Below are 14,523 nucleotides of genomic sequence, written 5' to 3' on the forward strand. Positions count from 1 at the left end.
TAGGTTTGTGTTTTGGATTGTTTCAAGTTTGGCCAACATAAAAATTTTGGCACTGCCGTACATGATGGAACCGTAATCTACTTTAGATCTAATGAGTGCTTTATATCATTGTTAAAGTAAGAGGAGGTCTATAGGTATTGTGAAAAATGTTTACCATAATATTATTGTTATTTAACATTATTCTATTAAACTTTAATGATTAATATTATTATATTAAATATTATGGCACAGTTAAATCTTATCAATAAATAAAAACTACTTTTCAGAAGGAGACACAACAATATCTGGTCATGTACAACAGTAATCGTGGACATATTTCTTTTTATGCCCCCCATTTGTTGTTTGGTAATATTTTAATGATGTTAGTTGTTAAGCATTGGTCTTAAGGATAGAAATATGTTTTTTCCTGTTCAGGTTTTATCAAAGGTCATTCCAAGGATTTTGACTTTCTTGACTATGGGGATGATTATATTGTGAAGTTTTATGTTGGGTTTGGGAGCTTTTTTGGTTTTCTTTGAAAAACTATACATTTTGATTTACTGGGAGCAAAGTTAAAACCATTAGTTTTGCCTCAATCGTTTATGATATCTAAGCTCGTTTGAATGTTTTCTAGAATGGATTTATTATTTCCTTTGCGGTGCATATTATTGCCATCGGCACATATGCTTATGTTTGTGGGTAGTTTTAATATTTTGGTAACGTCATTAATCGCAGTTAGGAATAGAGTGACGCTAATCGGAGAACCTTAATTGTTAATTATACGTCTTATGTTATTTAAATAGATTAAGTATTCTTCCATGGAGATCCTAATGTATATTAAAAGTTGTTTAAATAATTTTCATTAATATACGTTATCTATACTATTATATAAAATTGTAAGGGTTTTTCTTAGACCGCGCTAACCGAGAAAACTACTGAACCGATTTGGTTGAAATTTTTTTTGGCTGAAACCCGACACTCCGCTGAAGGTTATAGTAACACTTTTGTCAATAAAAAAAAAGTATAAAGTTCATACAAAATCAAAAACAGAATCAAAGTAGTGGCGCCCTCTTTCGGCCAAAAAATATACTAAATATTTTTAGTTGTTACGGTTCTATAGGTTGCAGATCCAAAGAGGATGAGTTGTTCTTATATAAAATGGAAACATATAGTAAACTTATCGTATGACATATAGTTACTATTGGTTACTGATAGGACAAGGTTATTATGAAAGAATATTTTATGAAAATCCACCCGAAATGTAAGAAATCTGTATGTCAAAAATACAACAGTGGCGCCATCTGTCTAGAAAAAAACAAACTAAATTATAAAAAATTTAGTTTATTGTTGCAGATTAAAATAATAATAAGTAGTGTATTATATAGTGGTTGCTATTGGTTTATCGGGCATGTTTGTATATTATAATATTACTAGCCGACCCGGCCACGCGTTGCTGTGGCTAAAGTTTTTGTAATATTACATTATATATAGTAAACAATCTAAGAGAACATCAGTCACTGGCATCAGCACACTGGCATAATTTGTACTTAGTTTTTTTTACCTTTTTTTCTTACCCAAATTTTGAGTAAGTGGCCAATTCATTATCATGCCGAGAGCGCAAAGTGCACGCATTAGCAGAAGAACTGCCAATGCATTAATATATATATTATTAATGCAATAACATTCGTTTTCGCTGGTGATTTCCGTCAAACCTTACCAGTAATCCCTAAAGGTACTCGAGCTGATGTTGTTAATGCTTGCTTAAAATCTTCCCATATATGGAACTATGTTGAAAAACTTTATTTGCGAACAAACATGAGAGTTTATTTATGCGGAGGGGACGATATTTTTCCAGCACAGTTGTTGAAAATTGGAAATGGAACTTTAGAAAATGAAAATGGTTACATTTCTGTCAAATCACACGATTGGACGGGTGGTCAATAACGTGTTAGAGTTGATTTCTACAGTTTATCCAGACATTTTTAATCTGTCCAATAAATCAGATCAGTGGTTATGTGAAAGAGCTATAATCTCTCCAAGAAATGTAACAGCAGAAGAAATTAATGATATCATCCTTCTAAAATTCGATGGACACTCACGTGAATATCTATCTATTGATACAGTTACATCAACAGATGATGCTATTCATTATCCACAAGAATTTCTCAATTCTCTTTCTCCTTCGGGATTTCCTCCTCATAAACTAAAATTAAAAATTGGTGCTCCAATTACATTATTACGTAATCTTCAACCACCGAACTTATGTAACGGTACAAGATTACAAATAAAATCGTTGCGAAATAATATTATAGAAGCCGTAATTCTTACAGGGCCAGCGAAAGGAGAAATTGCATTTATTCCAAGAATTCCCATGATTCCCTCTGACTTGCCGTTTTCTTTCAAACGGCTTCAATTCCCGGTTAAAGTTTCTTTTGCCATTACCATAAACAAAGCACAAGGTCAAACATTCAAGTACGTTGGCGTAGATCTTCGTACAGAGTGCTTTTCACATGGGCAATTATACGTGGCATTTTCTCGAACTGGAGACCCGAATCATCTTATGATTTTAATTTCAACAGGAAATATAACAAAAAACATCATATACTCAGAAGTCTTATAAAATTCATATTTTAATTCTTTTTTTTTCTTTAATAAATTTTAATAAATCTTTAATAAATCTTTATCAACCATAAATTATTTCTTTTTTATCAGTATTTATTTTTATCATTTATAACGCTAGAAACCGTTTTTTATATTTACTAGCCGATCACAATAAACAATAATATTTGAATAAAAAATTCTACATATCATGGTCCGAAGGCAAAATAAACAACCAATCACGGGCGAAGTTGTGAAGGGTCGGCTAGTATTATATATTATTTGAAAAGTTATACGAATATCTATTATATTCTTTTTTTATTACAAGTTTTATCAGTTTCATGAAAATGTGCAGCACACACTCGATACTTGGATTTAAGAAAAATACCAAAAATGGTTTCCCATTGCTTTTTTAAATTTTCATTTTTTTGGCACGCCAAAAGTAGATATTTCTTTACTAGAAGTACAATTAGGGACACAACACTTCGTTTTGATGGTATATTATGATTCGTATAAATACTTCAAATTGTAACACTAAAATAACGAATCACGAAATCACAATTGTAAAAATCGTTGAAAAGTTCGTATTTTTAATCACATTTACTTTTTCATATTTTCGCGGGAAAATATTGTGCATTGTACATATTATCACTGTTATCACAGAACATTATTGAATTCAGATGCCTAGTACTTAATTCATATTCTATGAGCGCTAGTGAAAGTTTCTAGGGTATCGTTGATAATAAAAGAATTTATGAGCTCCATTAAATTGTTTCTTATCATAGTTCGTTGGGCAACCATATTATCTTTAATCGTGGCTGTACCCGTACGCTGCGCTGTTACCTGCGGTAGTGTCACGGGACGAAAGGCAATTGTTTGGAGGGGTTGTGTTATAAAACGCTATACTGCTCTAATCTTATAACTACTTCCCACAGCCGGTTCACGGTTATTCGCGGTCGCCACGGAATTCCCCTTACGTACCAGAATAGTTCTTACGTAATTCTAACTCGGGAATCCTAGCTAACTGGAAAACACAGACCTGGCTAAAATCACTTAATACTAATATAATAATCACTTTTCCGAGGTATGTGTCAGCGTGAACAAAAACTCTTACCTTTACGTTGACTTGAGGTGATTCCTCTGCGGGGAGCCAATTTGTCACGGCTTCGGCGGTGATGACGGTGGTGATGGTCCGCGGAAGGCCGGTCGCTGATTAAATGTGGTGGTGAAAGAAAAACACAATACAATCACTAATTTGTGGTATAGTCTTAAGAAGACGTTTTTATTGAGTGTAATCACGAAAATGACACTGATACGCACGTACGGGTCGAGCGTTGGCTAAAGTTTGTACGATCACGCGGTTTTAATATCGATCGGTCGTGGTTGTGTTAGTTGTCCGAAGGTGAGGCGTTCCAGGTCGTACGACGGTCGGAAAACGAGAGAGAAGGCCGGCGGCGGCCGGTACTCGTCCGGCGCGACTTTGCTTCCCGTCCCGCCTTGTGCCGTTGCGGCGCGGCGGGAGAGTCGACTGTCGCGCGGTCGTATCCCGTGGTGGCGGTTGACAAGAGCGTAGACAGGTCGCTGCGGCATACTCCTGTGAAGGGATATACTGCTGTGAGGGGATATACTGCTGTGAGGGGATATACTGCTGTGAGGGGATATACTGCTGTGAGGGGATATTACTGCTGTGAGGGGATATTACTGCTGTGAGGGGATATAGCGGGTTAATCTTGCTTGTCCCTACTTACGATGCATTGTTTTGTAAAGTCATAACAGGATTGGGGCATTCGCATATATACCAGGTTACTGAGGAATGGGTATCTCAAAACTGTTATGACTACTTCTACTTGTATAAATGTATGACTTTTATAAATAAACGATGCTGCATGGGGGCTAAGCAATGTGAACACAGTTCGGCCTCCATGCAGTGATTTAAACAGGAAAAAAAAAAGGTCGCTGCGGCACCTGTACTTTGTACTGGTTGCCGTTGCGGACCGTGTCAAACTGAGAAGGTCCATTTTATTTCATAAAGTTGTGCAACCAGTATAACTTAAACCGTGATTTGTAGTAATAAATTGATATTTTAACATTATGATCTACAAGTATGATACAAGGTTGGAGGGTGGAAGGGTAGAACAGACCATTCGCCACTATAACAATTTTAAAAACTTATATCAATTATACCTCACCACAGAACCAATTGGCAATAATTACTTATTAGTATTTAGTTATAACATCACTGTTCGACGGTTTAAATACTATCAGAACAATTTAAGCAAATATCATTATTACTTTTCTTAATAAAAGCAGCTATACCGCCTGCCTATACCATTTAATATTGTCCACGATTACTGTTGTAAGTAACCAGATATTGTTGTGTCTCTTTCTGAAGAGTAGTTTTTATTTATTGATAAGATTTAACTGTGCCATAATATTTAATATAATAATATTAATCATTAAAGTTTAATAGAATAATGTTAAATAACAATAATATTATGGTAAACATTTTTCACAATACCTATAGACCTCCTCTTACTTTAACAATGATATAAACTTATATAGATATATAGTCTTTATATAAAAAATGTTATGTACATAATTATAAATTAATCAACCATAATCGTTCACAGAGGACATGAGTACGTAATATATATTTATTTTTTAACAATAACAGATAACTTGAAAATGCATTACTAATTAATAACTTTAGAAAAATCAATAATTATTAATTACCTGTACTTATAAAATACTTAGTTATATAAGCTGACACGCCATGTTCGTTTAAAATTACTTATCATTGTATCCAGTGGTTAAAGTGGGAAAAATTTTGAAGGGGGACTAACGTTACCAAAAACTAAGGAGCGTTCCCGAGTTCTTCATCCAAAATCTATATCTAACCAAACTTTTTTAAGAAACCTACTAGGTATGAACCTATATAATTTGATTTTTTTTATACACCATGGTTCATAAAAATGTTATGTTAATATAGTATGTAATATCAAATTTTCTCCTATGAAAAATGATTTTAAATATATAATGCCTGCTAAGTTAAAAATGAATTGAAAATCATTGCCCGAAATTAAAAAAAAAATACATTTACATTTTAGTTTTAAACATTTCATTAAAAAAACAATTTATAATAAATAATATCACTATTCATATTCTTTCAGTTTAATATTTTATTTAAACCATAATTATTATATCACATGGAATCGCACACTACCTATTATGGATAACACACTACACTATTTAATCTATTCTGTGACACTACTACACAATAATTTATTATTTAAAAATTGCTTATCGCACTAAACTTAACCATCTTCAGAACGTGGAGATTATTCGAGCGAAATAAAATACGTTTAAATTCGAAATCTAATCAATGTGTGTGGCTGCATAAATAATTTAATAAATTATTAAAATTAACATGCAACATATTATTAAATTCACAATAAATTAATTTTTTTAGCGTCCCCCCAGACTTTGGAGACTTAAATTAAAGGGGACGCATAATCTAACCGTAAATAAGAAGGGGTACTCAGTCCTCCTTCGTCCCCCCTCAGTTTAACCACTGATTGTATCAAAATGTATACATAAATCACAATTTTCAATGACGTTTTACACTCGAGTTACAACTATACAGTAGTGCAATTAATCGGTTTATTTTTATTCTTTGCTGACAACTGAAAAATGTAGGTAGCTCTCGTAAATCGCGACAGTATGAAATTATATATTTTTGATTAAAAATAGCAGCACTAATACTTTCACTGTGAACTAGTCAGCTTCCCTGTCGTATTCGCAGACTTTATTTTCATCATACTTTTAAAGAGCAGCAGTTGATTAACAATTCAAAATCTACTCGGTACCACATTTGCAATCTAGAAGGGGTCTGCTATTGCCAAATTAATTCAAATTGGTTAGCTTAAAGCTTTTTATTTGATATAAATTAATTTTATCTTTAATTTAATGTCATTAAATGGTCTTAAATTATTAGAGACAGTTTTCAAGATTGTCAATAATTAGCATAGAATAATATATGATACTGAAGAATATGATATTTTTGATAACTTATCTTTCGGTTCTAAGACCACGGGAATAGGTACTAATACTTGGAGGACTTTAAAGTCCACATCTATCTATTATATTATAAAATAGTTAAGTATAGGTATAGACAGTATTGGTAGTAATTAATTTTGTTTTATACATTTATTATCATGATTATGTACTATTGATCATTAAATTTATAATCAATCTATTACAACAAAAATATTGAGTTGATATTTGACACTACACATAATACTATATGATCTTATTATGATTATTATTAATATGTTTTACTTATTTTCCAGCTGATAGTATGAAACATTTTTTGTATCTTTTATCTCATAATTTTTGTAACTCATTTTTGTTTGAAAATTCCTTAGTGTATCTACATAAGCATATTATATTTACAACACAGAATGTGATAAGAACATAAGATCATGAAATTCATTTTTTATTTTGATTGAAAACAATTACCTACATTTAAAAATTTGGTCTACTTTTTTTAATATATTAATGTTTTAAACGATATCAACTAAATCTCTTTAACTGGATGTTTGAGAAAGGTTTATATATTTTTATTACTCTGTAGGTATCTAAGATTTTATGGAAGGACTATTAATATCGTATGGGTACATAGCTAATTTTCACAATACCTACGCCTTCTTTAACTTTAACAATGATATTATAATGAATATATATATAAAGTCTATAAATGGAAAATGTTATGTACATAATTATAAATTAATTAACAATTATCGTTTACAGTGAAAAATATGTGTAGGTAATTTTTATTTATTTTTTATTTTTAACGGATAACATGAAAATGCATTATTAATTAATAACCTTAGAAAAATCAATAATTATTAATTAGGTACCTGTACTTCTAAAATACTTAGTTATATAAGCTGACATGCCATGTTCGTTTAAAATTACTTATCATTGTATCAAAATGTATACATAAATCACAATTTTCAATGACGTTTTACACTCGAAGTTACACTCGAGTTACAACTATACAGTAGTGCACTTAATCGGTTTATTTTTATTCTTTGCTGACAACTGAAAAATGTAGTTCTCGTAAATAGCGACTGCTTGAAATTATATATTTTTGATCGACATAGCAGCACTAATACTTTCACTGTGAACTAGTCAGCTTTCCTATCGTTTCCGCAGATTTTATATTTTCATCATACTTTTCAAGAGCAGCAGTTGATTAACAATTCAAGATCTACTCGGTACATTCGGTACAACATTTGCAATCTAGAAGGGGTCTGCAATTGCCAAATTAATTCAAAATTGGTTAGGTTAAAGCTTTTTAATTGATAGAAATTAATTTTATCTTTAATTTAATGTCATTAAATGGACATAAATCATTAGAGACAGTTTTCAAGATTGTCATTAATTAGCATAGAATAATATATGATATTTTTGATAACTTATCTTTCGGTTCTAAGACCACGGGAATAGGTACTAATACTTGGAGGACTTTAAAGTCCACATCTATCTATTATATTATAAAATAGTTAAGTATAGGTATAGACAGTATTGGTAGTAATTAATTTTGTTTTATACATTTATTATCATGATTATGTACTATGGATCATTAAATTTATAATCAATCTATTACAACAAAAATATTGAGTTGATATTTGACACTACACATAATACTATATGATCTTATTATGATTATTATTAATATTATGTTTTACTTATTTTCCAGTTACTGGTACGAAACACTTTTTGAATCTTGTATTTCATAATTTTGTAACTAATTTTTGTTTGAAAGTTGCTTAGTGTATCTAAATAAGCTTTTATATTTACAACACAAAATGTGATAAGAACATAAGATCATGAAATTCATTTTTTATTTCGATTAAAAACAATTACCTATACATTTCAAATTTGGTCTACTTTTTTAAATATATTAATGTTTTGATCGATATCAACTAAATCTCTTTAACTGATGTTTCGAAAAGGTTTATATAATTTTATTACTCTGTATCTAAGATTTTACGATAGGACTAATAATAATATCGTATGGGTACGTAGCTAATTTTTCACAATACCTACGCCTTCTTTAACTTTAACAATGATATTATAATGAATTAATAAATATATATATAAAGTCTATAAATGGAAAATGTTATGTACATAATTATAAATTAATTAACCATTATCGTTTACAGAAGAAAATTTGAGTAAGTAATTTTTATTTATTTTTTATATTTAGCAGATAACTTGAAAATGCATTATTGATTAATAACATTTCAAAAATCAATAATTATTAATTACCTGTACTTATTAAATATTTAGTTATATAAGCTGGCACGCTATCTCCGTTTAAAATTACCTACTAATCATTGTATCAAAATGCACCTATACATAAATCACAATTTTAAATGACGTTTTATACTCGAAATCTACAAGATGTAAGTATACAGTAGTGTGATTAATTGGTTTATTTTTATTCTTTGCCGACACCTGGAAAACTTAGCTCTCATAAATCGCGACTTCATGAAATAATGTTTTTGATCCCAGTTGCAGTAAATTTATCTGAATAAGAATTGATTTATATAGTTTAATAAAATACAATAAAGTCGTTACATTAGTATCAAAATATTAAAAATAATCTAAAAATGAGCATACATTTTTAAATTTCATTAATTTATAAAAAATGTATAATGAACCATAACTTACCATATTTTTATAACTTATAACAATAAGAATAACATTAATATATATATATATATATATACATATTTAGAGAGAACTAGTAAGTAATAATTTTGTAGTTTGACTGAATTAGTAGTTTCATAATTTTATGTGTATTCTCAAATTATTTAAAAAGAGAAAAGTAATTATTTTTATTAAAATTCACTCTTATATATTTTATTATAATGTAATACACTCACATTATCGTTTTCGCAGACTTTATTTTCATAATACTTTTTAAGAGCAGCATTTGATTAACAAATCAAAATCTACTCGGTATCACATTTGCAATTTAGAAGGGGTCTGCAATTGCCAAATTAATTCAAATTGGTTAGCTTAAAGCTTTTTATTTGGTAGAAATTAATTTTATCTTTAATTTAATGTCATTAAATGGTTTATACGGTATTGGTAGTAATTAATTTTGTTTTATACATTTATTATCATGATTATGTACTATTGATCATTAAATTTATAATCAATCTATTACGACAATAATATTGTGTTTATATTTGACACTGCACATAATACTATATGATCTTATTATGATTATTATTAATATGTTTTACTAATTTTCTAGTTGAAGGTATGAAACATTTTTTGTATCTTTTATTTCATAATTTTTGTTTGAAAATTCCTTTGTGTATATACATAAGCATATTATATTTACAACATAAAATGTGATGAGAACATAGGATCATGAAATTCATTTTTTATTTCGATTAAAAACAATTACCTACATTCCGAAATTCGGTCTACTTTTTTAAATATATTAATGTTTTGATCGATATCAACTAAATCTATTTAACTGGATTTTTAGAAAAGGTTTATATATTTTTATTACCCTGTATTTAAGATTTTACGGTAGGACTATTAATAATATCGTATGGGTACGTAGCTAATTTTTCACAATACCTACGCAATCTTTAACTTCAACAATGATATTATAATGAATATATATAGAAAGTCTATAAATGGAAAATGTTATTTACATAATCATAAATTAATTAACATTTATCGTTTACAGAAAAAAATGATTGTACGTAATTTTTATTAATTTTTGATTTTTAACAGATAACATGAAAATGCATTATTAATTAATAACCTTAGAAAAATCAATAATTATTAATTAGGTACCTGTACTTCTAAAATACTTAGTTATATAAGCTGACATGCCATGTTCGTTTAAAATTACTTATCATTGTATCAAAATGTATACATAAATCACAATTTTCAATGACGTTTTACACTCAAAGTTACACTCAAGTTACAACTTACAGTAGTGCAATTAATCGGTTAATTATTATTCTTTGCTGACAAATGAAAAATGTAGTTCTCGTAAATCGCGACTGCCTGAAATTATAAATTTTTTTATCGACATAGCAGCACTAATAATTTCACTGTGAACTAGTCAGCTTTCCTATCGTTTCCTCAGACTTTATTTTCATCATACTTTTAAAGAGCGGCAGTTGATTAACAATTCAAAATCTACTCGGTACCACATTTGCAATCTAGACCGGGTCTGCTATTGCCAAATAAATTCAAATTGGTTAGCTTAAAGCTTTTTATTTGGTAGAAATTAATTTTATCTTTAATTTAATGTCATTAAATGGTTTATACGGTATTGGTAGTAATTAATTTTGTTTTATACATTTATTATCATGATTATGTACTATTGATCATTAAATTTATAATCAATCTATTACGACAATAATATTGTGTTTATATTTGACACTGCACATAATACTATATGATCTTATTATGATTATTATTAATATGTTTTACTTATTTTTCAGCTATTGGTATGAAACATTTTTTGTATCTTTTATTTCATAATTTTTGTAACTTATTTTTGTTTGAAAATTCCTTAGTGTATCTACATAAGCATATTATATTTACAACACAAAATGTGATAAGATCATGAAATTCATTTTTTTATTTTGATTGAAAACAATTACCTACATTTCAAAATTTGGTCTACTTTTTTTAAATATATTAATGTTTTGATCGATATCAACTAAATCTCTTTAACTGGATGTTTTGAAAAGGTTTATATATTTTTATTACTTTTTATCTAAGATTTTACGGTAGGACTATTAGTAATATCGTACGAGTATGTAGCTAATTTTTCACAATACCTACGCCTTCTTTAACTTTAACAATGATATTATAATGAATATAATTAATATAAAGTCTATAAATGTAAAATGTTATGTACATAATTATAAATTAATTAATCATTATTGTTCACAGAAAATCTTAGTACGTAATTTTTTTAAATTTTTTATCAATAACAGATAACATGAAAATGCATTATTAATTAATAACCTTAGAAAAATCAATAATTATTAATTACCTGTACTTATAATATATTTAGTTATATAAGCTGATACGCCATCTTCGTTTAAAATTACTAATCATTGTATCAAAATGTATACATAAATCACAATTTTCAATGACGTTTTTCACTCGAAGTTACACTCGAGTTACAACTATACAGTAGTGCAATTAATCGGTTTATTTTTATTCTTTGCTGACAAATGAAAAATGTAGTTCTCGTAAATCGCGACTGCCTGAAATTATATATTTTTTTATCGACATAGCAGCACTAATACTTTCACTGTGAACTAGTCAGCTTTCCTATCGTTTCCGCAGTCTTTATTTTCATCATACTTTTCAAGAGCAGCAGTTGATTAACAATTCAAAATTTACTCGGTACCACATTTGCAATCTATAAGTGGTCTGCAATTGCCAAATTAATTCAAATTGGTTAGCTTAAAGCTTTTTATTTGAAAGAAATTAATTTTATCTTTAATTTAATGTCATTAAATGGTCTTAAATTATCAGGGACAGTTTTCAAGATTGTCAATAATTAGCATAGAATAATAAGTATATGATACTGAAGAATATGATATTTTTAATAACTTATCTTTTGGTTCTAAGACCATGGGGAATAGGTACTAATACTTGGATGACTTAAAAGTCCATATCTATCTATTATATTATTAAATAGTTAAGTATAGGTATAGATGGTATTGGTAGTATTTTATTTTGTTTTATACATTTATTATCATGATTATGTACTATTGATCATTAAATTTATAATCAATCTATTACAACAAAAATATTGAGTTGATATTTGACACTACACATAATACTATATGATCTTATTATGATTATTATTAATATGTTTTACTTATTTTCTAGCTAAAAGTATGAAACATTTTTTGTATCTTTTATCTCATAATTTTTGTAACTCATTTTTGTTTGAAAATTCCTTAGTGTATCTACATAAGCATATTATATTTACAACACAAAATGTGATAAGAACATAAGATCATGAAATTCATTTTTTTATTTCGATTGAAAACAATTACCTACATTTCAAAATTTGGTCTACTTTTTTTAAATATATTAATGTTTTGATCGATATCTAATAAATCTATTTAACTGGATGTTTCGAAAAGGTTTATATATTTTTATTGCTCTGTATCTAAGATTTTACGGTAGGACTATTAATAATATCGTATGGGTACGTAGCTAATTTTTCACAATACCTACGCCTTCTTTAACTTTAACAATGATATTTTAATGAATATATATATATATATATATAAAGTCTATAAATGGAAAATATTATGTACATAATTATAAATTAATTAACCATTATCATTCATAGACGATTTTGGTACGTAATTTTTATTAATTTTATATCAATAACAGATAACACGAAAATGCATTATTAATTAATAACCTTAGAAAAATCAATAATTATTAATTACCTGTACTTATAATATACTTAGTTATTTAAGCTGACACGCCATGTTCGTTTAAAATTACATATCATTGTATCAAAATGTATACATAAATAACAATTTTCAATGACGTTTTACACTAACGTTTTACGGCATAACGGACTCCCACATTTCCGAAGTGAATTTAAAAAAAACGATACAAGATAAAGAAAAAAAATTTTTATTTTTAAAAACTATATTATATAAGGTGTTTTTAAAATTATTTTTTAAAAATTATATCGTATAAATGATTGCCTTGACGAGCAACGCACATATGTAGCCGTTCTCGAAAGTTTTCCATCACTTTCGCCAGCATATCGAGTGGAATCGCGGAGATTTCTTGACGGATGGCCTCTTTTAGTTCTTCAATGGTTCTTGGTCGATGTTTGAAAACTTCAGCTTTGAGGTATTCCCATAAGAAATAATCACATGGGCTCAAATCAGGGGAGCGAGGAGGCCATGTAATGTTTTCCCTTAAGGAGATCAAGCGACCAGGAAACATTTTTTGCAATACAGCACGAGAACAACGGGCTGTATGAGCTGTGGCCCCATCCTGTTGAAACCAGAAGACATCATTATTTTCGTACTCTTCGATTTTCGGGCGTAAAAAGTTCTCCAACATCTCGCAGTACCGGTTGGAAGTCACAGTAACTGTAACACCACCCTCTTCAAAAAAATAAGGCCCCACGATGCCTACCGAGGACAAAGCACACCAAACTGTTACTTTAGGACTATGAAGAGGTCGTTGGTGTATTTTTAGAGGGTTTTCAGCAGCCCAATAACGAAAATTTTGTTTGTTCACTGTGCCAGAAATGTGGAAATGTGCTTCGTCGCTACTCCACACAATACCGTTGGGAGGCACAACTGTAAGGATTGCATTACAGCAATCTTTTCGTTTCCCCAATCTGTTGGACTTAATTCCTGAGTTACCATAATCTTATATGGGTGTAATTTAAGATCACAGTGCAAAATTAGCCTTACCGTTCGATCCGATATCCCGAGAGCAGAGGCATGTTTCCGAGCAGAACGCGACGGAGACTGCTCTATCGATGTTCTTACTGCGGCAATGTTTTCCGGTGTTCTAACGGACTAGGGACGTCCAACCGATCAGGGACACTTTCGTTTGGATTCAAACTGAACCGAGTGCGAAATGCTCTCTGTGTCGCAATCACACATTCAGCGTTTTTGAAAAATGCCTCAACAACGAAACCACGTTGTTCACCAGACCACGGCATGGTGACGACTAAAAACCTTATTAATAATCTAATCTAGCGAAATAAACCACTTTAATCTAATCAGTTTAATTACGCGCTAATGATTATTTGAAATATGGGAGTCCATTACGCCGCACCCTGTACTATAAAATAGTTAAGTATGGGTATAGATGGTGTTGGTAGTA

General features: G+C 29.4%; 1 protein-coding gene across 1 annotated transcript; it reads right to left on the minus strand.

Annotated features, from left to right (window-relative positions):
- Window positions 1-13,289: 13,289 nt before the first annotated feature.
- On the minus strand, window positions 13,290-14,357 carry LOC149055516 (uncharacterized). Its single transcript, XM_089225494.1, has 2 exons — window positions 14,106-14,357; window positions 13,290-14,029 (listed from the first exon to the last, which is right to left on the minus strand). Exons 1-2 carry the CDS (start codon window positions 14,135-14,137, stop codon window positions 13,345-13,347), a joined length of 717 nt encoding a protein of 238 aa, XP_089081620.1. The 5' UTR covers window positions 14,138-14,357; the 3' UTR covers window positions 13,290-13,344.
- Between the last annotated feature and the right edge of the window lie 166 nt (window positions 14,358-14,523).

Source organism: Diuraphis noxia, unplaced genomic scaffold (assembly GCF_037042655.1).
Source record: "Diuraphis noxia isolate RWA-SAM2 unplaced genomic scaffold, SU_Dnox_SAM2 contig0004, whole genome shotgun sequence".
NCBI lineage: Eukaryota > Metazoa > Arthropoda > Insecta > Hemiptera > Aphididae > Diuraphis > Diuraphis noxia.

Coding starts and splice junctions, on each gene's coding strand:
- LOC149055516 (XM_089225494.1), bottom strand. CDS start 14,137: ATGCCTCTGCTCTCGGGATATCGGATCGAACG. Junction 14,030..14,105: donor TCGGGATATCGGATCGAACG/GTAAGGCTAATT, acceptor TAAGTCCAACAG/ATTGGGGAAACGAAAAGATT.